Source organism: Gopherus evgoodei, chromosome 1 (assembly GCF_007399415.2).
Source record: "Gopherus evgoodei ecotype Sinaloan lineage chromosome 1, rGopEvg1_v1.p, whole genome shotgun sequence".
Lineage (NCBI taxonomy): Eukaryota > Metazoa > Chordata > Testudines > Testudinidae > Gopherus > Gopherus evgoodei.
Window position 1 is genome coordinate 79216393 of NC_044322.1, and position 26145 is coordinate 79242537.

The 26145-nt window shown below is 46.2% G+C and overlaps 1 protein-coding gene across 14 annotated transcripts in view; it reads right to left on the reverse strand.

The window, feature by feature from the left end:
• MYCBP2 (MYC binding protein 2) overlaps positions 1 to 26145 on the reverse strand; it is a 463608-nt gene that overhangs the window by 259689 nt on the left and 177774 nt on the right. For all 14 annotated transcript variants that reach the window (XM_030566987.1, XM_030566958.1, XM_030566968.1 and 11 more), the window contains 3 exons: positions 16016 to 16188; positions 3700 to 3825; positions 3481 to 3608 (listed from right to left, as the gene is read on the reverse strand). In XM_030566987.1, coding sequence (XP_030422847.1) covers positions 3481 to 3608; positions 3700 to 3825; positions 16016 to 16188 — 427 coding nt within the window. The remainder of the gene's footprint in view (positions 1 to 3480; positions 3609 to 3699; positions 3826 to 16015; positions 16189 to 26145) is intronic.

The following is a 26145-nucleotide window of genomic DNA, read 5'->3' on the forward strand; positions in this document are numbered from 1 at the left end:
GAAAATCTGTTAGCCAGAATTGTCTCTGTCAGTGAGAAGCTATCAGGATCAATGTATCCGCATCCTGTCTGATTTTCCCTATTACCCAGGGTGCCAAGGGCATCCACAGAAACGTATATAAGACCTCAAGGGCGTGGTATGAGAAATTCATCTTGAATGGATCTTAGGCTCAGGCATCCATAGAGCCACAGGCAAAACTTTGCATTCTCTCTGATGCCAAATAATTCTGTGATAATATTCTCCACTCCTGAAACATCAGTGAGGACGTAGCTCTTCAGAGATCATTTATGACTGGTGACACATTGACTGATGAGAAAGACTGCTAACTTGTTGCTCGCTGGAAGACCACCAATTGTGGTCATCCCATTAAAGTGACACCATGATCATTTTCTGGTTGTCTCTCAGTGATAAATGGGCAGCCCTCTGCCTGTTTACATAATACATTGCAGATGTGTTGTATATAAGGATCTGTGTGACAGAATACTTTAAAGTTAGAGGAATGCCTTGCAGGCCAACATAATTGCCTTAAGTTCCAGGATGTTTATATGGAGTCTCATCCTTTTTGGAACATATTTCATTCATTTAAAAGTGGTGTAGGGTGACTCCGCAACTTGTTCCTGGAGCAACTGTGACAGGTGTCTTTATAGATGGATGTGTAGAGAACATTCTGGGCATACATCCACCAGTTTAGAGATAAGATATAAGCTGGGACTACAACATGTGCATGTACTTGATGTTTTTAAAGTTGATACACAAAGCTTAGACAGTTCCAAAACAGATGTAAGTAATGTCCGAATAGTAATGTCACAAGTGAAAATCAACACATTGGCTAAAAGTTTGAGACAGGTTTGTACTGGGGTTGATTGGACAGAATGGAATTTCTCTTACAGAAGATGTGTATTTGCCATTCTGGAGGTGATCAAAGCTCCTATGAATTCTACTGTCTGTGATGGGTGGAGTGACAATCTGTTATAGTTTATCAGACCCAGCTCTTTGAACAGATTGAAGATGGTGTTCAAGACTGCGGTGATATCTTTCTCCTTCTGATCAGCCAATCATCTAGATATAACTAGACACAAATGCTTTGTTTTCTTAGATATCAGCTACAGCATTTAATACTTTCTGTACTGTGGCTAGATCAAGTGGCTGTACATGCTTGAGGAGAATGATGGGCAGATGGAGCATCAGTCAGGCACATGGCTCTCACTGACAAGACAAACAATGGCTATGATCGTCTGTAAAGGGGTGAAACAGTCATAAGACAAGCACAGGGTTTAAAGTACAAAGGGTTTGAATCCACCACTGAAGAGGTTTTGGCACAAAGCAAAGAATTAATTTTTGTTTTCCTTCTTAAGGGAATTGAATTTAAGGCAAAGTTTTAAAAGAAATAAAGGGGGAATTTACAGGAAAATAGAGCTATAGAAAATGTGCTAGGAAATAGCAGGCAGGCACAGTTTGGGCCTGCCTCACTGCCATGTACAGTAAGAGGGAACTCAAAGATGCTGGCAGGTGCTCTGTGCATCATGCCATCAGGTGAAGAGGTTCTGAGGCATGCAGGGCAAAAGTGCGACCCAAAATACACTGCTGTTCAAAGATTCTGATTTCACATGCATGAGGCATATGCACATCTCAAGAGTGAGCCACAGAGAAAAATGAAGAATCTTAGCTCTTACTGATCACTTGTAGTTCTGATTCTCTGCACCAATCCTAGTCATATGGCTATCCAATTTGTTAATATGGGCACAGTTTCAGTTTTCCCCACTAGAAATGTTATTAATGATCAGAGCTTGTAAATCCTTAAACAGAGCCTCTTAATAATCCCACTTGTTTGAAAGATGAAGAGATCTCAGGCAGCATAACTAAGTAACTGATGGCATGTGATTGACATACTGTGAACCAGAAAAAACAGGTTTTAAGTAAATTAGATAATCTAATTTGTTCCTTTCCTTTCAACATCGTCTGGGGCATGTCTGAAATCCCAACAGGAATTAATAATTCACCAATATAAAAAAAATCAGTTAATGACAAAAAAAATCATGAATGACAACTCATAAAAGTATGACCATCTTGAAATCTGGATTGTATGAAGTTACATTTGAGTAAACCCATAATAGAGAGTAATATTTTGAGTAACTCAGTGAAGACCTAGAAAGTGAATAAAAATGGTTTGTGCCTTTTTGCTTCTGTATAGTAAGTTCTTTTAAACAGTTGTTTTTCCTGTCTGCTTTTTTCCTTTAAAATATCAAGTCTTTTCTTCATGATACATTAATTGAAAATCAGTAATTTCAATACTGACATCAGTGGGGCTACTCAGTGCGTAAAGGTAGTCACAAGCATGTTTCTAGGATCGGGCCTTAAGATCATAATCTCTTTCCGGCACAGATGGTATGGTCTGTGTGTGTTTGCATAGGGCCAGATCAACTTGCAGGTCAATGAAAACATTTTGACGACAGAGTTCTTTTGTCATGACTAGGAAAGAAGATGGGACTTTTTGGACGTTATCACATTCTCTTTCTGGAAGCTTACTATTGCAGCTCTGATAAGGCATGGATGGGTTCCAGAAAATTCTGGAAAGCTTTTTGGAGAACCTATGTTGTCTCCATTTTCACATAATCAAAAAAATCAGGAAGAATTATCATTAGAAAAATTGCCTGATTTTACTGCACAATTTAGCAAATGAATGGCAATTATTAAATGCACTATTTTAACTGAGTGTTGCCCTCAATTGCCTCCTTTTGGAATAGTCTAGTACTCAACAAAATTTTGTTTATAGTTTTTACCATGTTTTAGTTAGATGGCAACCTGTATAACCAAGCCTATTATTTAGGTTTGAGGAGCCTTCTGGCAGTATATTCAATAACACTGCACTGAGGGCGTATTTATTTATTGGGGTGGGTGCGACAACATAAGGCTCACCCATTCCCAGCTATAAGTATGACAGCATGCTCTTATTCAACATTAAAGTTTCTAGTAGCCCAAGCTGTAATGTCTAAGAAAAGAGTAACACCATATCACCACCACTTCAAAAATACTATCTGAATTTTCCTTTCATATTGAATGATACAAAAATCACTTCACCCACCATCCATGAAGAGCTCCAAAAGTTAACAGAAATGCTACTTCGAAATTAAGGACAAGTGGTAAAGCATTTAATTTAAATTTGGCCAGGACCTTAGTGCCAATTCCCCTGTTCTTGAAAAAGTTGCATAAGATTTTAAAGATGAGTGGCAAACTCTCAGTTTTATATCTCCCCCATACTACAATCATCATGAGGCACTGAATCAATATTGCCTCAGTGGGGAGCCTGATTCATATTCTTCTGTGGGTTTTTTTATTTTTTGATGGACAGCTTTTACAATTGTACAGCATGGCTCCTTCCACTCCATTAGTATAATCATCATTAATAAACCTTATCAATTCTAAATTACATTTCTAAACTCAATCTTAAAACAGTATGTTTTGAAAGAGATCATCTCTTACCTTTATTTTAGCAGTGTATTCACCCCTACCTCCAAAAAGGCCAAGACCACCAAGTAAAATGTCAGTATCAGCATAGAAGCGGATAGCTTCCACTGAATGGGCTGAATAACCCCAACCTCCTCCATGACCTACAAGGAACAAATAAATTACAGATCTATATAGAACCAGATTTGTGTAATGAAAGTCAGTTTGTGCAGCATGATTATACTGAGTACATACTTTCAAATCTGTTAACCACGCTATAATCTTCCTTGGAATAAACTTTCATTACTGCTTGAGTCTCCTCCTCTGTGTTTGCTACACCCATTTTTAAGTCCTGCATAGCAGCCAATGTATCAAGACAGCCTGAAAGAAAATAAAAAGAAATATTCAATTTCTGTAACTGGATACCACAATCGACGGAACTATGATGAAAATCTGAATGCTCCTAAAGAAAACAAGGTATCAGCAGCACCATCATCTTTCCCCTCACCTACATAAATGTACTGTGGCAGAAGAATAGTACTTTGCCTCCAATTACGCTTGAAGAAGTCACTGTGGTGAAATAAATAGCCTTACCACTGAAGACAAATCTTTTTACTAAGAATGTGCTCTCAACAGACTAAGAAATATTTGACTAAACCTGTTATGTGGACAATGGCATACAACCTCTCAACAACAGCCTTACATACACATTCCTCCCCTGGTGTCAGGTATGCTTTATCTACATAAGTGAAATGAAGAGCTAAAGCAGAAGTTTCTCACCTGACTATCAGTCTCTACATATTCTTATCAAATGGGTCAAGATTCAACAGTAAGATCAGGATGGAGAAATTACATGTAGAAAACAGATTAGCTGTAGGAACAGGCATCCTAGCTGAAGTTAAGTATAGCTCTATGCACTTTTTAATCCATTTGAGAGAGCCTTTGCTTAGAAATAGAGCTGGTCAGAATTTTTCTGGCAAAATTAAGTTCTGTAGGAACATGCTGATGTGCTAAAGTGAAATATTACAGGGTCAACAGCTCCATGGCTGGAATCTTGTCTCTGGGTAAGATGTCAATAAGAGATCTGTTGACTCCACTGTAAAAGTACATTTTTTCCAGATTCATGCTCTTCATGTGAAGATGGCAAACTGTCTGAAAATGTCAGGTGATGACATGACAGTAAATCCTATGTTTTCATCATGTGAGGGGATATCTACATTATATCCATCAGCAGATTTATCAGTGTACTAAGGGACATCCTCTTCCAAAATATCCCATATCCTAGTCTTCCACTGTGGATGTGTCAGGTTCCTGAAAGGGATAGCAAGCTGAACTTGTATAATCTGTAGGTATCAGAACAGTCAGTACTAGTGCCAACAGTTGTGGTGCCTTCACTAGTGCCACAGAAGTAGACACATCTCTTCTAGAGTGCGAATCAGATGATGCCCAGGGTTTTAGCTCAGATGCTTCAATAAGGGCCTACATTGACTCTTGTATGAAAGGCCATGTAAGCACTGTATAGGATCTTGAAGCATCTCCTTCCAGGAGGCAGGCATCTGGCAGAGGGTGAAAAATGGGCTGAAATGTACTGAGACACAGCACATGGCATTGGGGACCCATGAGCCTGCATTATAATGCACCAAGGCTGTTCCCTACTACTTCCATAAACATGGAGAATCTGGCCAGAGGGCTGGAAATGCGATGCGACTGCAAGAGAAGGATACCAGGATACATGCCAGAAGTACCAAGTCATGAAGACACAGTGTCTGGATACTGGAAGAAGAGCGCGATCCTCTGACATCAGTGCCAACTCTTCCTGCACAGATTCATTTGGCAACAGTGGCTCCCAAATTGGGCTGCTTGGTGTGTGTGTGTGTGTGTGTGTGTGTGTGTGTGTGTGTGTGTGTGTGTGTGTGTGTGTGTGTGTGTGTATACATATATATATACACACACACACACACACACACACACACACACACACACACACACACACGTACGTTCTCTCATGCCAAAATGTTTCCTCTCCTCATTTTTGAAAGAAATTTTGTGGAGGTAGAAGTCAGAGCTAACAAGTAGGGTTGGCACTGGTATAGAAGCAGAGTCTGTACCTTTTCTGGGTGGTCCTGATACCAAGGCAGAAGCTGGTGCCATCAACGTTACCATTGGTGCCAGCATCAGGTTATGGGAGCTTCTCTTGGATATGGTGTTGCTGAAGGGTGCTGACATGAGATAGTGACTCTGGTAGCAGGCAATGAAACTAAACCCAAATCCTTCAGCCAACTCTGATACCAGCAAGTGCCTCATAAGCACAGAAGGCAAGGACCTCAGCAAAAAAATAGGGATGCCCTGGGTATACACAAGATTCTGTTCATTGGGAAGATATCTTGGCTTCAGGGTCTCAGAGGACTTAAGCCAGTAGCCTCAAGTCCCTGCAGGTAATTGGCTTGGCAGCTGCACTGCGGAGAAGGATATGGGAAATGTGATGGATCACAACCTCAGCATGAGTTAATACGATGCTGTTGCAAAAAAAAGCAAATGTAATTTTGGGTTGCATTAACAGAGGCATGGCATGCAATTCACAGGAGGTGATAGTACAGCTCTACTCAGTGCTGATTAGGCCTGAACTGGAATATTGTGTCCAATTTTGGTCACAGCTGTATAGAAAAGATGTAGAGAAACTGGAAAGAACCTAGAGGTGAGCAACAAAGATGCCCAAAGGGCTGGAATGCAAGCCATATAAGCAAAGGCTGAAGGAACCAGGTATGGTTAGTTTGTAAAAGAGGAGATTAAAGAGGGACAGCATGCCTTGAACCCCGCCAGAGGGCAGAAGCCACGAGCTCCCCTCCCTGCAAGTCTGTTACACGGAGAAAGGGGTGGGGACAGTGAGCCCCGGGAGCTGCACTTTAACTGTAAAAGATCTGTATGCAGCTCATGAGCTGCAGTTTTGCCACCCCATCATACAGTCTGACCTGCATAACACAAACCACAGAACTTCACCCAGTAATTCCAGCATCATGCTCATATCTTGTGGTTGAGGTGAAGAACATTTTTAGAAAGACATCTGATCTTTATTTGAAAGTTTCAAGTGAGAGAGAACAAAAAGACCCATTGTTCAGTTGTTCAAATGGTTATCGTCACGGTTAAAAATGGTTATCCTCACTTTATTTTCAGTTTGAATTTGTCCAGCTGGACACTATTATCTCTTTTGCTTGCCAGATTACAGAGCCTTCTATCAAGGTGAAATTCTGTTTTACCTGTGAACTTTCATTCTAAGACCCTCCATATCAGACAGTTGTCAGTCAGCATGCCCTATCTCATTCAACTGGTGTATGTAACACATACAAGGTTCGTGCACACGTGCGTGTGTGTGTGTGTATATAATGGATCTCATTCTTCCTCTGGAATCTGCTATACCATCTTACAGAGGGTAACTTTTACCCTGGGGTCTTAAAGGTACTTCTGAACAGCAATTTGGGGGCGGAGAGAATTCATGTCCTTGGGAGGTTGTGATAAACAACATTTATTCTGTATTTTGTAGATTGTTCAAAAAACATTTCCAAGACCATTTTGCATTTGCTACTCTAACCATTTAAGTAGTTCACCCACAGCCTAAACCTTGATAGCATCAGCAGTGAGACTGAAAAGGGGGACAAACCCATTTGATTTGATTATCATTAATAAGTATGTTTGGCAAAAGGGCCACAAATGTGTTTGGGAAAAAAGGAATCAAACTCAAAAACTTGGAAAGCCACCAGACTAATGGTATGTCTCTATTACCTGCCAGATTGGCGGGTAGTGTTTGATGTATCGGAGATCGATTTATCGTGTCTCGTCTGGACATGATAAATCAATCTGCTAATTGACGCCCGTACTCCACATCGGCAGGAGGAATAAGCGCAGTCAACGGAGGTGCCGCGGCAGTCAACTTGCCACCATGAGGACGGCCAAATAAGTCGAACTAAGATACTTTGACTTCAGCTACGTGAATAGGATAAGATACAGTTTCTTAAATTGAGTTCTATCCATAATGCTGTCTTCATAATAGTATTAAGGCATAAAAGATACATAAATAAGAGTGCTTTCCAACAGCCTGAAGGGTATAACTGAAGGGAAAGTTACTTGCCCTGTGCAGTAAATGCAGTTCGAGATGCGTGCGCCCAGGGGTGCCCAACTTCAGATGTGCTTACACCTCATGTACCTTTGATCAAAAATATTTGGTAGCAGTCCTCATTTGACCTGCACATGCACTCTACATTTCCTTGTGCCATGCACCGACACTACATAGGCCTGTGCAGCCAAACTGCCTTCAGTTCCTTCTCCATCACAAAGTCCCCAAAGGAAATTGTGAAGCAGAGGGGAATGAAGGACTGTAATAGAGCATTCATGGGGACACACATCACAAAGAATCCCAGTTACTGCACAGGGTGAGTAATCTCTCCTTATCTGAGTAGTGTCCCCATAGGTGCTTCACTTCAGGTGACTATCATGGAGCATTCACAGCAGGAGGAGGGGGCTTTGGAGTCATGTCTAAGACTAACAACAAGGCTGCATTTCAAATGCAGCATCTGATCTTGAAGACTAGACTATCGCACAATTTCTAGAAAAGGTATGTACTGACATCCAAGTTACAGCCTTACAAATATCCAGAACCAAAACATGTTTGAGCAGCACCAAGAGGTAGAGAAACACCTCTTGGAATGGGCCAACATCCTAAGACGAGGCTGAATGTCAGCAGATTTGTAGCACTATATAATACAATCAGGAATTCCCCTGGAGAATCTTTGGGTAGAAACTGCTGAACCTTTAGACCTATCCACAATGGATACACACAATCTGGGTGAGCTTCTAAATTACCTCGTTCTGTCCAAATAAAAGGCTAATGCCTTCGTACCATCCAAGGTGGGAAATGGACTGATGAGGTTTTGGGGGAAATATCAGAAGATGGATGACTGGGTTAATATGAAAATCAGACAACAACTCGGGTTAAAGTTTTAGAGATGGACAAAGAAACTGTGTCCTTGAAAAAAACTGGAAATGGGGGTCCACCATTAGATCTCTTATTTCTTCAACCCTATGAGCAGAGGTAACAGACACAAAAAGGCAGCCTTCATAGATAAATTAATGAGGGAAGAGGGAACAATTGGCTCAAAGGGATGATTCATAAGACATTTAAGTACTTGATTTAAATCCCAAATTGACAGTGAGTTCCTTAACCTTGAGGGGGGAAATTACCCAATCTTCTGAGAAACCTCATTTGTGGGATGAGCAAAAAACTGAATCCTTCAATCGAGGAACAAAAAGCTCTTATGGCTGTCAGGCACACCCTGATGGAACTCAAATAATCCTGTCTAACTCTAGAAAGTAGTTCAAAACAGTCAAGAGAACTAGTGAGCAGGTGGAGAACATCTCTGATCACACCTAATGCTGTATCTTTCCCATTCATGAAGATAAGTGAATCTTGTGGACTCCTTTCTACTGTTCATTAATACCTGTTGTACCGCCTCAAAACAGGAAGTCTCTAGGCCTGTAATCCATCGAGGAGCCAAGCTCTAAGACGAAAAATCCTCAAGTTGGGATGGAACATTCAACCACCATCCTGAGAAAGGAGATGAGGAATGGATGGAAGAGTGACTGCGTGACAAACAGCTGGGTGAATTAGGAAAGGATACGAGATCTGCCTGGGCCATGTGTGAACTATTAATATGAATTTAACCTTGTCATATCTGATTTTGATCATCACCCTCAGAATCAGGGGTGGTGGAGGAAATGCATATAGAAGGCATGGAACAAAAAAGGTGTCTCCCTCTCCTGCCCCGCAACAAAAATATTTGCATTTCTTATAACAGTGGCAAAGTCTATTTTCAGAACTCCTCAACTCAGAAATATTTGATTGAGCATTCAAGAGTCCCACTCCCATTGAGTCCTGGGAGGTGTCTGCTGAGGTAATAGACATAGGTATTTCGTACCTGGGAAATACGCAGAAGAAGTTACTCACCTTATGCAGTAACAATGGTTCTTTGCAAAGTGTCCCCCTATGGGTGTGCCACTGTAGATTTGTTTGCATCCCTGCACTGACTGAAGAACTTTAGTAGCCGTGTCTGTTAGTCCTACACATTCACTGTCTCTCCTTGAGCCCCACCACTAGGGTAGTTACTCTGTACGGGCTAACTCCACTCACTACCTTCTCTACCAGAGTCATTGCCAAGAACTCCAAAATAGAGGGGAGGAGGGTGGGTTGTGGAGCAGACAGAGTGACACACATCTTGAAGAACCATCGTTACTCACCTTGTGCTGTAACTTCTTCATGTAGTATCCCTATAGGTGCTCCACTGTAGGTGACTCCCAAGCAGTATCCCCTCTGGAGGGCAGGGACTTCTAAGTCAATTCAAGTACAGGTGACAGCACTGTGGAGTCAAAGATGGCAAGGGAAGCAGAGAGTTTCCAGCAATCACAATGTTCTGTGAAGGCGTGGACTCATGCCGTCGCTCTACAGATCTCTGAGATAGGGGCATTCTTGAAGAAGGCAATGGATGAGGAAATTGACCTTTTGAAGCTTGCATGAACAGTATCTGGAGGGGTCATACTGCAAACTTGGTAACATTGTCTAATATAGTTTGGAAAGCCTTTTGGCTGATATTGCCCAGCCCATAATGGAGAGGAAAAGTCTGGGGGACTTCTTGAAAGCATTCATCCTGTCCAGGTAGAAGGCCAGGACTCTTCTGACATTTAGAGTATGTAAAATAGCTTCTCTGTTGTCTTGGTGAGGCTTGAGTTAGAAGGTTTGAAGATCAATCAATTGGTTCAATTTAAGGCCATCAACCAAGAACGGCAGCTAGCAGCAAAGACAATGCTAAGGTCTTCCCTTGACAAGGCCGATACTGCAGCCAGATACATATCAACGGTGGGTAGTGATGCGACATGCCTTTGACCACCACCTGTTGGGCTTCCCAAAGTAGTTGCAGACAAATGAAGATCTTCCCTTTGAGGGCACTGAGCTCTTTGCAGAGAAATTGTTCACGATGCAACTTGGCCAGCTGCTCAGTAAAATTGTTCAGTTTCAAGTAATTCTCGTAATCATATTTTGCCATAAGCGCTTGGTAGCTGGTGATCTGAAACTAAAGCATGACCAAGAAGTACATCTTCTCCCAAATCAGTTCAAATGCTTCTAATCCCTATAGTAGGGAGTGGACCTCGTGGTGTTGACAGCCATGAGAACTGACAGCGTCCACTACGACAGAATTGGATGGAGGGTGGGAGAAGAGGAACTCTGCTTCTCTCACAAGGTCATAGTATTTGTCTACTCGCTTGCAAGTCTGTGCAACTGACGCTGGGGTCTGACATATGGTTCTCGCAGGGTTGAGAAGGGCCTCATTGATAGAGAGGGACACTTTTGAAGAGGAAGATGAGTGAAGGATGTCCATGAGTTTGTGGTGCATATCCTTGACTAGCTCCAAAGTCCTGGACATCATGGCTAAGAAAGTGTGTCTCAGGGGCTCACGGAAGGGACTAGAAGCCCAAGAGGCATGGGGGTGGTATGCAGCCCAGGGGTCCCAGTATGGACACTTGGTTGGCGGTGCCTATGGATGGGCCATAAGAGGACGGCCGTGGTGGACCATCTGAAGATATGCCCAGTGGCCCTGTTGGTATCAGGCCCCATAGAGAGTTTGGAGGGAGTCCAGAGATATCCCCTCCTCTGAGTCTGCACTGGTGAAAGGGGGAGCATTGCAAGGCAGTAGGGGAGACTACTGTGCCAGGCAAAGACTTGGTGCAGAAGTCCCAGTGCTGAGGAGAAGAGACTCAGCATGTCAATTACATGGAGGTCCCTGAGCTGTCGGAATTTGGTGGTGCCGAGTGACTCAGTGCCACAGTAGTGTTGAGGGAGACAGAGATCTTGTTCACATCGGCCATTCAGGTACAGGATGAGGCGTCAGTACTAATGGAATATCATGTACCGGTGGTGCCTTCGAGTATTTGGTCCTGTCCTTCTCTTTGGGTGCTGTTGACTCTGTGCCCGTACCCACTGGGTCTGTGGGCACATCAACAGTGCCTACAATGGATACTTGGCCTGTCTCGGTGCTGATGGTACCAAGGCTACCAAGCATGTTGGGAATCATTTTCGGCTTGCTCGCAGTTCGCTGTGGGGACTTCCTGTCCTCCTTTTTGACTTATGAGAGAGGCCAGCGGCAGATTTTTTTTTACCCCAGGGCCCCTGGATGTTGTGGGATGCGGGGAAGACTCATGTCTGTGTGGAAACTCCTGGTACAGGTCCAGAGAAGGTTTGAGAGTTGCTTTCATGGATATAATCCTCTTTCTCAGTTCTCTGTCCTTGGGAGACCGAGGCCTAAGCAACTGACAGAAAGTGCACTTTTGAGGAACGTGTCCTTCCCTAGACAACGAATGCACTGTGAATGCATGGTATCTGAGATGGGGATACCCTTGCTGCAGCAGAGACACTTCTTGACACTCGGCGAACCGAGCACAGGCCATTGGGGAAAGAATGGCCCCCAAAAAGAAGGATGGAAATAAAATCAAATCCCCACGGGCTGACTAGTCTTGTGGCGGGGCACAAGACGAGACAGTGCATGTGCAGACCTAATGGACACTGCTACCGAAGTTCTCTGATCTGCAGCACAGGGACGCAAACACAACCACAGTTGAGTATCTATAGGGACACTACTCGAAGAAGCAGCAGAGTTTAGGATGCAGTTGCCTAAGCACAGTTCCAGAGTTTTATTGCTTCAGCACAAAGAGAAGGCAATCTGATCCCTCCCTATCAACTGATATAGAAAATGCAAACTATGTTGTTTGTCAAGATCCTTATGGACTTGTTTCTGATTCAAGTTAGGAAACAGACAGAGGCATTCCTGACTGCCTCAACTTGTGAAGGCTGAAGTGCAAGAGTGCCTCTTGGGTTGAACATTTGTTCTGAGTGGTACTGGCCCCAGATGTGCTTCACAATCTATCAGTGATGCATCTGTCATTATGGTGATGGAAGGAGGAGTTTGAACGAAGGGAACTCCTGCATGGATCCTGACTGGGACTTTCGACAAATTGAGTTGTGGAAACAATTCTGACACATCAAAATGTAGCCTACCACAAAGCATCAAAAAGGTACATGCTGCCATGTATCCGAGCAATTGCAGACAACTTTTTTGTGATGTGTGTGGGTTGGTTTGAATCTTTGAGATTAGACCTATTAACACCAGGAATCTGACTGCAGAAAGGTAAGGCCTGGCTGATATTGTGTCTAAGGAGGCCCCTATTTGTTGTACTGCAGTCCAAGTAAATTTCTCAGTGCTGAGCTGCAACCCTAGCTTGTGGAACAGAGACCACTCTTTGCGATAAGAATGGCAAACCTTGTTGTAAGATTGGCCCTTATATAGCCAGTCATCAAGATAAGGAAACAGCTTATCTCCAATCCCTGGGTATAATTCTGTGACCACTGCTAACACCTTCGAAAACATCCTTGGGGCAGAAAAGAGACAGAATGGGAGCACTCAATTCCAGCAGTGATCCTGACCTATCAGAAACCAAAGGAATTGCTTGCAAATTGGAGGAATCACATATGAAAAATAGGTGTCCTGAAGGTCAAGAGCCAAAAACCAACCTCCCGGATGGAATTATTGCTGCAACAGTCAACATCCTGAATTTTGGGGATTTCACAAAGTTGTTTAGGGGGTCTCAGATCTAAAATTGATCTCCATCCTCCATTCTTTTTCAGGGCCAGGAAATAGTTGGAGTAGATGCTCTTCCCACTGTGTTGAGCCAGAACATTTTTACAGCTCCTATATGCAAAGGAGGGAATCAACTTTCTGCCTTAAGAAAGGCTCATGAGAGGGGTCCCTGAAGAGGTGTGAGTAAGAGGAAAAGGAGGTAAAAACAGATGGAATGCCCCAATCTTGTAACCTCCTACATCCATTTATCTGATGTAATCTACTCCCAGGCAAACTGAAACAAGAGATGTGGTCTCCAAAAAAGGAGGAAGGAGGCAGAATGGTGCACAAGCAGCTCAGTTCTATGGGACTGTTTCAGGACCACGACCAACTTATCATAACTGCCACTTAGATGTTGATGAATAAACAGTCTCTTCTCTGATATCGTAGTTTCTTTTTGAGTGCTTCATAAGGTCTCTCAAAAGTTGGAAATTATGTGAGGCAGCATCTCTGTGCCATCTGGGATTTACTAAATCTTACTTTGTACACAAGTGTGTAAATCCCAAGAGATCTCAAGGTAGCTCTAGAATGCTTTAGGGCAGAGGTTGGCAACCTTCGGCACGCGGCCCATGAGGGTAATCCACTGGCGGGACATGCGGATGTGCTGGCCACTGGTTCTCGCAGCTCCCATTGGCCTGGAACAGTGAACCGCGGCCATTGGGAGCTGAGCGGGGCCGTGTCAGTGGACGGTCAATGTAAACAAAATGTCTTGTGGCCCGCCAGTAGATTACCCCGATGGGCCGCATGCCGAAGGTAGCTGACCCCTGCTTTAGGGTATGCAAGTATTTGTCTTTGGATTCCGCAAAAAGTTTGACACTATCTGTCAAACAGATAACAGGAGTTAATAGAACAGAAGTACTTTATATCTCTTTTGCCTGTAAAGGGTTAATAAAATCAGTGAGCCTGGCTGTCACCTGACTAGAGGACCAATCAGGGGACAGGATACTTTCAAATCTTGAGAGAGGGGAAGTTTGTGTGTGCTGTTAGATTTTGCTTGTTGTTCACTCTAGGGGCTCAGAGGGACCAGACGTGCAACCAGGTTTCTCTCCAATCTCTCCGATACAGGCTCTTATATGTCCAGAATAGTAAGTACTAGGTAGATAAAGCAAGTTAGGCTTATGTTTGTTTTCTTTATTTGCAAATGTGTATTTGGCTGGAAGGAGTTCAAATTTGTATTTTGCTGAAAGGATTTTTATTTGTACTTGTATACTTAGACTGGGAGGGCATTCTCAGTGTCTATAGCTAAAAGACCCTGTACCTATTCCATTTTAAATTTACAAAGATAATTTTTACTGTTTTTTTTCTCTCTTTAATTAAAAGCTTTTCTTGTTTAAGAACCTGATTGTTTTTTTATTCTGGTGAGATCCCAGGGGACTGGGTCTGGATCCACCAGGGAATTGGTGGGGAGAAAGGAGGGAAGGGGGAGAGAAAGGCTATTTTCTCTCTGTGTTAGGATTAATTTCTCTCTCAGGGAGAGTCTGGGAGGGGGAGAAAGAAGGAGGGGGGAAGCTGGATTTTCCTCTCGTTTTTAAGATTCAAGGAGTTTGAATCACAGTGATCTTCCAGGGTAACCCAGGGAGAGGCAACGGTGAGGGAAAGGGTTTACTTCCCTTGTGTTAAGATCCAGAGGGTCTGGGTCTTGGGGGTCCCTGGGCAAGGTTTTGGGGGGACCAGAGTGTACCAGGCACTGGAATTCCTGGTTGGTGGCAGCGCTACAACTACTAAACTGGTAATTGAGCTTAGAGGAATTCATGCTGGTACCCCATCTTTTCGACGCTAAGGTTCAGAGTGGGGAATTATACCATGACACCATCAAAGGGAAAGTCCTCAAAGATGTCTTGGACCTCCATTTCAAAATTCTAAAAACTGAAGCCAGGATACTGTGCATATGACCACTGCTGCGGCAACAGATTGAGCAGCAGTGTCCGCGGCATCCCAGTGAGACCTGAAAAGACGTTATGGCTAACAGTTGCCCCTAATTGTAGCCTAAGACAGCTCACTCTGTTCAGTTGGTAAATGTTCAATAAAGGTGAAAAAAATGGTGTAATTTGAGTGGTTGTATATAGCCATGACAACCTGACAGTTTGCTATTCTAAACTGAAGTGTTGGGGATGAGTAGATCTGGCAGCCAAATCAATTAAGACGTTGTTGATCTTTATCATACAGAGGGGCTTTAGCAGGATGTGAAGTCTCTGAAACAGTCCTAGTTGGAGGAGAGAGACTTTAGAGCAGGCTTCTTCTGAGGAGAATGGGCTCTCTTCTTCTAGGTCTTCTCTGAGGATTCACCTCCAACAGATCCAAGTGAATGGGCTGAAGTCAAACGGGCACTAAGTTCACTCCCAGACCGACATCTGAGGTGAGCGGATGGGCATCCTGACCTGGAACTGAAGCTGGACAGGGAGAATGCTCCATTGTTAAGAGTCAGAGTCTTTTCTCATGATTCTTCCTAACTCTGCCCTTAAACTCAGACCAGAACTTTTGAGACCAATTCCTCTGAAACAAAGTAAATAGAAATGAGAGACAGACAGAGAGGCTAATAGACTATTTTTGAATAGAAAGGCACACTAATACTCTGTCTCAGGCTGAGGCGGATGAGAAGGAACTGAGAGCAGTTCCACTGTGCAGCCCTATATAGCCTCCGTGGAAGGCATGAGGATGTGTACGGCATATTTGCAAGTCGAATGAGCACTATTACAAAAAAAATCTCTGATCTCAGGTGTATGGGGTGTAAACACACCTGAAGTGGAGCACCCATGGAGACACTACTCAAAGACAACACAAACACAAACACACATATACAGCAGAGTGCATTTACTATTACTTTACAGCTTTTTGATTCATCAACCATAAATGTATACCTAGAATGTGCAAAGCTGCATGAGACCTGGTGGTTAGAGCTTTGGATCCTGTTGGAAGAGCAAGTTCCGGGCTTAGAATACTACATCGGGATTGCATGTCTGGAGCTGAGGGAAGCCTGGAATCAGCAACAACGGCATTGTAACTCCACAGTTCTCCAGTATTTGGTCGAAACCTGACCCAAAAACACAAAGTAAAAAAAAAAATATTTTAATGTAGCAAAAAAATTAATTTAACAAAAAATATTAACTGAACCTTTTTTAATATCTAAACTTTCTAAACTATTTTAATATCTACTGAAAACTACTTAATGATAGTTCCGACTAGTAGAGGATGTTATGATTGCAATCCACTGTACCAATGAAATATATGTTATGCAAGATAATCACTATTTATTACAAAAATGTAACAAAAGCCCCAAACATTCTTAATAAGCTTAAATTCAAACAGGTTAGATTATTTAAATTTTCAGAACATCCAAAAAATGTCCTAAGCATGTCTCAGAGCTAACAAGAGATGTTAAAATGGTTGTTTATTTCAGGAGCTTAAAACTGAATTACAGATGTAATACAAGAAGTGACAGTACCAAACAGTAGGGGATGAGGCAAAAAATAAAAAGCTTTAAATTGGAAGCCATAAGGTTACTCAGTTTTGATGTAAATCTTGGGGTTGAGGGGTCCCAACATATTTTCGCTTGTTTTTTTCAACAGACAGTACCTTCTTGTGGATGACCCATATGAAGAGGTTTCTTTAAGGGAGAATGATATGGACACAGTAACTTAGCAATGGATTGAAAGAATCTTCTGTGTGCAGGGGCAGCATGGACTAAGATGGAGAAAGGGAATGAAACGAGTAAGAAGTATTTGTTATCAATGGTATATCAATGATGATAGTTAAAATTGACACAAATTATTTCACTGCTCAAAGCATGTTAGTAAGGAAAGAACAATAATATTTTGAAGACCTATAGCATCTTTCCTCTCCATCTGATTCATGAAGATAGAAGGGTAGGTGGAAACAAACAAAGCCCTGAGAGCATATAAAAGCCACACTGAAGGAGAAGCAGATCCCATAGATCCAAACAGGTCATCTAAACAGATACCATAGATTTGAGCAGGGCATCTAAGCCCCTGTGAAAAGGATTAAATCCTGCAGAGCCCAGATGGCCATTCAAGCCCTGGCCCCTAGTCAGATTGCATCCTTTCTAAACAAATGTGGGCTAACTGGCTTCCTCCCTAGGTCTATAGCTGCTACTCCTTGTCCTTCCTATAGACTTTTTGACTCAGGCAGAAATTTATACAACACTTCCACTTGACTCATTTTCAAGATTTTCTTCACAATCATGATGGCTAGAAACTTCTCTCTAAATGAAAGCTGCGATTCTGATGTCATCACAGAGCCTTAAGCATATAACTATTGCCTTAACTCATCTCTGCTCATAGGTGTATCTGAACTCTGATGAAGCGAACTCAGTCTTGAAGAGACCATCACAGCACACATTTTGAATATATGAAGGTTAGTTACCTGTAACTGAGGTTCTTCAATATGGACTTTGCATATTGACACTCGTGGGATGCTCTGACTGATGCAGCCCAAATGGTAAAATTCTACGAGCTATAGCTGTTGAAGCATCCACGCGGCTCCCTTACACTCTCCTCCCTACTCCTACAGAAGTCTCGAGTTCTAGGGCAAGAATTTAAAAGGAGTGTGATGGCCCACCACCTCAGTTCATTCAACTGCAACCCCCAGTCCTCTGGTAAGTAGGACTCTGAGGTAGTAGGGAAAGATGGGTGGGGAGTGTCAATATCCAGAGTTCATCTTGAAGAAACTCAGAGTTACAGGTAAGTAAACTTCATTTCTTCCTTTGAATGTCCTCTGCATATTCCTACTCATGGGATGGATTAACAAGTACTCTGACCCAAGGGGGTGGAACCTGGCGTTCTAGTTAAACAAGTTGTGCATGACTGCCTTGCCAAACTTTGCACCAGATCTAGATTCCAGATCTAAAGAACAAGGATTAGTAAAAGTGTGAACAGAACTCTGGGTTGCTACTGTACATATCTTCACCAGAGAACTGTATCTAGAGAAAGCCATGCAAGCTGCCTTTGATTTTTCTGAATGAGTTCTGCTGCCTTGAGGAAAGACGGTTACTCACCTTTGTAACTGTTGTTCTTCGAGATGTGTTGCTCATATCCATTCCAGTTAGGTGTGTGCGCCGCGCGTGCACATTCGTCAGAAAACTTTTACCCTAGCAACTCAGTGGGCCGGCAGGTCGCCCCCTAGAGTGGCGCCATCATGGCGCTTGATATATACCCCTGCCGGCCCACCCGCTCCTCAGTTCCTTCTTGCCGGCTACTCCGACAGTGGGGAAGGAGGGCGGGTGTGGAATGGATATGAGCAACACATCTCGAAGAACAACAGTTACAAAGGTGAGTAACCGTCTTTTCTTCTTCGAGTGATTGCTCATATCCATTCCAGTTAGGTGAATCCCAAGCCTTACATAGGTGGTGGGGTCGGAGTGAAATGTGGCAGAATGAAAACTGCTGAGCCAGAGGCTACAGCCTCTCTTGACTGTTGAACCAGGGCATACTGCGAAGCAAAGGTATGGACCGAGGACCAACGGAGCTGCGCGACAGATCTCGTGGGTAGGAACACGAGCCAGCAAGGCGGCAGATGAAGCCTGAGCCCTGGTAGAGTGTACGATGATGTGGCTTGGGGAAATATGAGCCAAATCATAACAAGTGCGGATGTACGCCATCACCCAAGATGAGATCCTCTGAGAGGAAAACAAGCAAGCCCTCCCTTTGGCCCGCTACCGTGACAGAGCTGGGGCACCTTACGAAATGGCTCTGTCAGTGCAATATAAATGCGAGCACTCCACAGATGTCCAAGGAGTGCAATGGTTGTGCCCATTGCGTTGAGCTGTGGGTAACCTGAAAGGCGGAAACCACCTTAGGGAGGAAAGCCACTGTAAGAGCTCTGAGCTCGGAGACCCGTCTGGCCGATGTAACAGCTACGAGGAAAGTTGTCGTCCAAGACAGGTATAGCAGAGGGCCAGTCGTGAATGGCTCGAATGTGGGAGACATAAGTCTGGCTAAAACTAGGTTGAGGTCCCAGGTTGGGGCTGGGCGGCACACCCGAGGGTGCAAGCGCTCCAAGCCCTTGAGGGACCTCGAACCCATAGCGGAACGTCCACCTTAGCCTGGCTGGAAGGTAGAGATGGCCGCTGAGTGTATCCTCAGCGATGATACCGCCAGGTCCTGCCGCTGAAGGCCAGAGGTAGGCCAAATAGAGGGGATCGAGACCTCAGCAGGAGCAAGATCGAGCGTATTGCAGCTGTAGAAGAAACGCTTCCACCCGGCCCGGTACTTGACCAAGTGGAAGGCTTCCTGTCACCCCAGCTCAGTTACGCAGCAGCCACACCGTGAGGCGAAGAGGCTGCAGGTCCGGGTGACGAAGCCTGTTGTTGCCCTGAGTGATGAGGTCTGGGTGGGGTGGCAGGGTAATTGGGTCGGTTATTGACAGGCCGAGCAACATGGCATATCAGTGCTGCCTGGACCACTCTGGAGTGATCATGATGATGCGCGCTCTGCCCCTGCGGAGTTTGAGCAGGACCTAAAGAACCAGTGGGAACAGTGGGAAGGCATAACGGAGTTGGCCTTTCCACGGCACGAGGAATGCGTCCAAGATCGATCCCGAGGAGAGACCTTGGAAGGAGCAGAACATCTGGCATTTTCTGCTCTCGCGGTGAGCAAACAGGTCTATGTGAGGAAACATCTCCACTTCTGGAAAGCAGAACGCCTCACATGGGGCAGAGTGATCACTCGTAAGACAGGAAAGACCTGCTGAGTCAAAGCGCCAAGACGTTCCGAACGCCTGGGAGAAAGGACGTCACCAGCTCCATTGAGTGGGCCATGCAAAAGTCCCGGAAATGGATGGCCTCCTGACAAAAAGGGGGGAGGACCATGTCCCCCCCTGGTTATTTATGAAGCACATGGCCGTTGTGTTGGCTGTAAACACCGAGATACCACGGCCTCACAGCTGCCGCTGGAACCCCTGGCACGCCAGGCGGACTACTCTCATTTTTGGGGCATTGATGTGAAATGCCAGCTCCCGAGAAGACCAAAGGCCTTAAGCTCGGAGGTGACCATGAGCACTCGAGCAGAGAGATGACGCGTCCGTCGTCAGGGGCAGTGAGGGCTGGGGCGGATGGAACCGCATCCCTGCCCACACCAGGGAGAAAGTTAGCCACCACTCTAGGGAGCCTAAGGTGCTCGAGGGAACGGTGACTACCATGACCATTGGCTCCCTGTCCGGGTGGTACGCCGAGGTGAGCCGGACTTGGAGAGGACGGAGGCGGAGCTTGGCATGTTTGGTTACAAACTTGCGGGCAGCCATGGACCCAGGAGACTGAGACAAGTACGAGCCGAGGTCGTTGGGAAAGCCTGCAGACCTCAGATGATTGTTGCCATCGCCTAAAACGCAGTTGTGATAAGCAGGCTCCGGCTAGGTAGGAGACCAGGATAGCCCCTAGGAAGTCCAACCTCTGCGTAGGAACCAGAGTGGATTGCTCTATAGTAATCATCAGGCCTTGACCTGTGAATAAGACCGTGACGATGCCCACACGCTGAGTGGTTTGTGTCTCAGAGTCTCCTCGGATAAGCGAATCGTCCAGATACGGAAAAACGCATATCCGACATCAGCGAAGGTAGGCGGCGACTATGGCCGTAAACCAGAAGTACTGATAGTTGGCTAGAAAGCGGAGGTATCTCCTGTGCGGAGGGAAGATGGCGTTGCGAAAGTACGCATCCTTCATATCAAGGGCGGCATAGTAGCCCCCAGGAAGCAAGGATGGAATAATGGTTCCCAGGGATACCGTGCGGAACTTCAACCTTATCCTAAACCGGTTGAATCCGTGCAGGACTAGGAAGGTCTGAGACCTCCGTTCGAGTGGGGGACTAGGGCATAACGGGAGTAAACCCTTTTGCCCCTTTCGTCAGTCGGCGTCTGCACCTCTTGTACGAGGAATTGCTCGTGAGAGGGGTCCCTGAAGGGGGACAGGGCTGGAACAAATTAGAGGTGGTACCTATGTTCCACCGTGCGCAGGACCCAGCGATCTGAAATTAACTGGGGCCATGCCAGAAGAAAGCGGGATTGGGATCCCGGCCGGTGACTGGTACACCGCCCTCAGGCGCAGCTTGGAAGGTTCGTCTTTGGTCCCAGTGGTAATTGCGAGGGACCTTGACCTTGGCTCTTTAGGGGTCCTGACGTTCGTCTGCGACCACCTTGGCCTCGCCATTTGCCAAAGTCCTGTCTCTGGCTAAGCACAGAGTATTGCGGCTGGGGACAGAAAGGCCTGCGTTTGGTCGCTGGCATATGCATGCTGAGAGAGCGCATTAGGACCCTATTGTCCATCAGGCTTCGCAGCCTGGGGCTGTCTTTGCCGCGAAGAGGCCTTTACCAACAAAGGGTAAATCCTGAATGGCATACTGCAGCTCCGGCCGGAGGTTTGAAACCTGAAGCCATGAGATGCACCTCATGGCGACACCAAAGGCCAGAGTCCTGGCTGCAGAGTCTGCTGCATCCAACGAGGCCTGGAGGGACGCTCTGGGTACCTTTTTCCCCCGTCCTCCAAGACGGCAGCGAACTCTTGGCGGGAGTTTTGAGGGAGAAACTCCATAAACTAAACTACCTTCACCCAGGTGCTATAATTATAGCAGCTAAGCAAGGCTTGTTGCCTTGCTACCCAGAGCTGCAGGGCCTCTGCAGAGTACACCTGGCGGCCAAGCAGGTTCATTCGCCAAGCCTCTTTCGGTTTCGGGGCTGGCGCCCGCTGGCCATCGTATCAGAATCGTGGTCCTGAGCATAAGATCCGTGCATGTGGGATGACACGGATGCGTGTCTGGATGGCCATGGAGGTACTAAAAGAAGGCACAGGCAGAGTCTCTGACTCTATCGGACCTTGCCCAACTCGGCACCGGGGACCGGCACCGGGAGGCGTACCGGTACCTGGAACGAGATCCAGACCCGCAACCAGAACGGTGCCGGGAGGTCGACCGAGATCTCGAGGCTCGGGGAGAGGCTACAGGAGTCAAGGTACCTGTCGCGGTGCCGGTAGTCGGAACGGTGCCGATAGCGGGTCGGCGAACGGGATACCGACCGGTGCAGCGAGTGCAACCAGTACCGATGAGGAAAACAGCACTGGGACTGCAAGTGGTGTCGAGTGTGTCGACAGGACCTGGAGTGTCTGCGGGACCGTGATCATGAACGGTGCCCCTCTGCTGTGCTGACAGAGGACGGTCACATGAAGAGACTGTATTACCCGCACCGGCGGTGTCGGGGTCAGGCAGCATCAACTCTGTCATGGCAATGAGATCCCTCGCCATTGGTAATGTCGCCGGCGTGGAGGGAACAGCAGGCTCAACCACAGTGCATACTGGGGAGCTGTCAGGCACCGGATTCGACGGCCCTCATGGGACCGGGATCGACGGTACCGAGGTCGTCGGTGCCTCAGAGGTGTCGGTGCTGGGCAATCCGACTTAGACGAGCTCTCTGGCTGCAGTGCCGTTGGCACGGAAGCAGCAGGAGCAGTAGCTCAACCACGGCGCGTGCCGGGGAGCCGTCAGGCACCGGATTCTACGGCCCTTGTGGGACCGGGATCGACGGTGCCGACGTCGTCGGTGCCTCAGCAGGTGTCGGTGCCGGGCGATCTGACTTAGACGAGCTCTCTGGCTGCGGTGCCGTTGGCACGGAAGCAGCAGGAGCAGTAGCTCAACCACGGCGCGTGCCGGGGAGCCGTCAGGCACCGGATTCTACGGCCCTTGTGGGACCGGGATCGACGGTGCCGACGTCGTCGGTGCCTCAGCAGGTGTCGGTGCCCGGCGATCCGACGTAGACGAGCTCTCTGGCTGCGGTGCAGTTGGCACGGAAGCAGCAGGAGCAGGGAGCTCAACCACGGCGCGTGCCGGGGAGCCGTCAGGCACCAGCAGGAATCGTAGGCTCTCTCGACCTCGGAGGAAGGGAGCGGTGCCGAGTCGACTTCGGTGCCAGCGACGGCCGGTGCCGAAAGGCCTTGGCAGTACCGGCGGGGTCCGGTGCCTAGGAGGCGCTTCTGCCAGCCGCTTGATCATCGCTCGGCGCCAAAGGTGGAGGGGTAAGTGAAAGTCCCGCTCCTTTTTGTTCTCAGCTTAAAAGCCTTGCAAATGGGGCACTTAGCTGTCAAGTGTGAATCCCTGAGGCACTTCAAACAGGAGTCGTGTGGATCTCCCTTCGGCATCGGCTTCTGGCAGGCCGAGCCCATTTTAAAACCTGGTGAGCCGAGCATGGGCTCTGGCACCGGGTTCATGGAAGGGGCTACTTCCTGAACCCCGCTAACTATTACTAAACTAACTATGTTAGCAAAGAAAAAACGTATAACTATACAAATATATATATAAAAGGATTATAACTGCATAACTATATACGAGAACTACGAGTAGCTAGGGAAGTGGAGGTCAGCTAAGCCGCACTCCACTGTTCCAACGACCGACACGGGCGGTAAGAAGGAACTGAGGAGCGGGTGGGCCGGCAGGGGTATATATCAAGCGCCATGATGGCGCCACTCTAGGGGGCGACCTGCCGGCCCACTGAGTTGCTAGGGTAAAAGTTTTCCGACGAATGTGCACGCGTGGCGCACACACCTAACTGGAATGGATACGAGCAATCCCTCAAAGAAGAATGGATAATCCTTTCGATTTATATGCTTCATAAATACCAAATCTAACCCATCTAGACAGATTCTGTATATAAAAACAACTTTTCCCTTGTTTTTTGGTCCACAAGCTCTGAACATCTTGGAAGACTGTCTAAATGTTGTAGTCCTATCTAAATAAAAAGACAACACTCTTCACATACAACATATGTAATTTAGCATCCCCATCGTGAGTACGGGATTTGTGAAAGATGACTGGTAAAATTATAGATTGATTTATGTGAAAAATCAGAATTTTTTTGGTAAAAACTTAGAAAGAGCACAAAGAACCACTTTATCCTCATGAAAAATAGCGAATAGTAGATCAGTGATTAATGCATGTAATTCACTTATGCATGTTGCAGAAGTGACTGCTATCAAAACCACTATTTTTTACAGACAAATGAAATAAAGAATAGGTTCAAAGGGGGAAGGGGGTGTCCCATTAATTGTGTTGTAATACATTCAGATTCCAAGAGAGCATAGGAGTTTGTATTGAAGGATACAAATTAAGGCTTTTTAAAAACCTCTTAACTGTATCTCATTAGCGAAAACTGATTTTCCCTCTACAGGTACATGCTATGCTGACATGGCTGAGATATGAACCTTAACTGAAGATAAACAAAATTATGCTTTAAATACAATAAATATTCTAATACATAATTAGTTGTTGCCATATAAGGATCCATGCTATACATGGAAATCCACAATAAAAACCTTCTCCATTTAAGACCATAGCACTTTTGTGTGGATTCTTTTCTAGACTAAAACAATACATTGTGTACTTCTAATGAAAGCCTTTCTTCTAGCTCATCTAAAGATCTATTCCCCAAGCAGTCAAGTGAAGAAACCAAAGGGTCAGATGCATAATTTCACAGATATAATGCTGTAATATAGTCTATTACTAACAGAATAAGACGGTTACTCACCTTTGTAACTGTTGTTCTTCGAGATGTGTAGCTCATATCCATTCCAGGTAGGTGTACGCGCCGCGCGTGCACGTCTGCCGGAAACTTTTTTACCCTAGCAACCCCAGTGGGCCGGCAGGTCGCCCCCTAGAGTGACGCCAGTATGGCACCAGATATATACCCCTGCCGGCCCGCCCGCTCCTCAGTTCCTTCTTGCCGGCTACTCCGACAGTGGGGAAGGAGGGCGGGTGTGGAATGGATATGAGCAACACATCTCGAAGAACAACAGTTACAAAGGTGAGTAACCGTCTTTTCTTCTTCGAGTGATTGCTCATATCCATTCCAGGTAGGTGATTCCCAAGCCTTACCTAGGCGGTGGGGTCGGAGTGAGAGGTCGCGGCCTGGAGAACTGCAGAGCCAAAGGCCGCATCATCTCTGGACTGCTGAACCAGGGCGTAATGGGCAGCGAATGTGTGAACCGATGACCAGGTCCCCGCCCTACAAATCTCTTGGATTGGTACGTGGGCAAGGAAAGCCAGCGATGATGCCTGTGCTCTGGTGGAGTGAGCAGTCACACGGCCCGTCGGAACGTGGGCCAGGTCGTAGCAGGTCCTGATGCAGGAGGTAACCCAGGAAGATAACCTCTGGGAGGAAATCGGCAGCCCCTTGACCCGGTCCGCTACCGCCACAAATAGCTGGGGGGACTTGCGGAAGGGTTTGGTCCTGTCCACATAAAATGCTAGCGCCCGACGGACATCTAGCGAGTGGAGCTGTTGCTCCCTGCGGGACGAATGGGGCTTTGGGAAAAAGACTGGGAGGAAAATCTCTTAGTTAACATGGAAAGCTGAGACCACCTTAGGAAGAAAGGCAGGGTGAGGTCTCAGCTGTACCTTGTCCTTATGGAAGATGGTATACGGTGGGTCCACTGTGAGGGCCCTTAGCTCGGACACTCGTCTAGCTGAGGTAATGGCCACTAGGAAGACGGTCTTCCACGAGAGGTAGAGCAGAGAGCAAGTAGCTAATGGTTCGAATGGAGGGCCCATGAGCTGAGTTAGGACCAGGTTGAGGTCCCATGAAGGGGCCGGAGGACGGATTTGTGGATAGAGCCGCTCTAGTCCCTTCAGGAATCTCGCCACCATAGGGTGGGAGAAGACAGAACACCCGTCCATTCCAGGATGAAACGCGGAGATGGCCGCTAGGTGAACCCGGAGGGACGACAACGCCAGACCCTGGGTCTTGAGGGACCAGATGTAGTCTAAAATAGTGGTGACGGGAGTCTCCATAGGGTGAAGAGCTTTCTCTGAACACCAACAGGAGAAACGCTTCCACTTAGCTGAGTAAGTCGCCCTGGTGGAAGGCTTTATACTGCCCATGAGAACCTCCCGAACTGGGGTAGAACTGCACAACTCGGAGCCTGTCAACCACGCAGGAGCCATGCCGTAAGGTGTAGAGACGGAAGGTCCGGGTGACAGAGCCTGCCGTGGTCCTGAGTGAT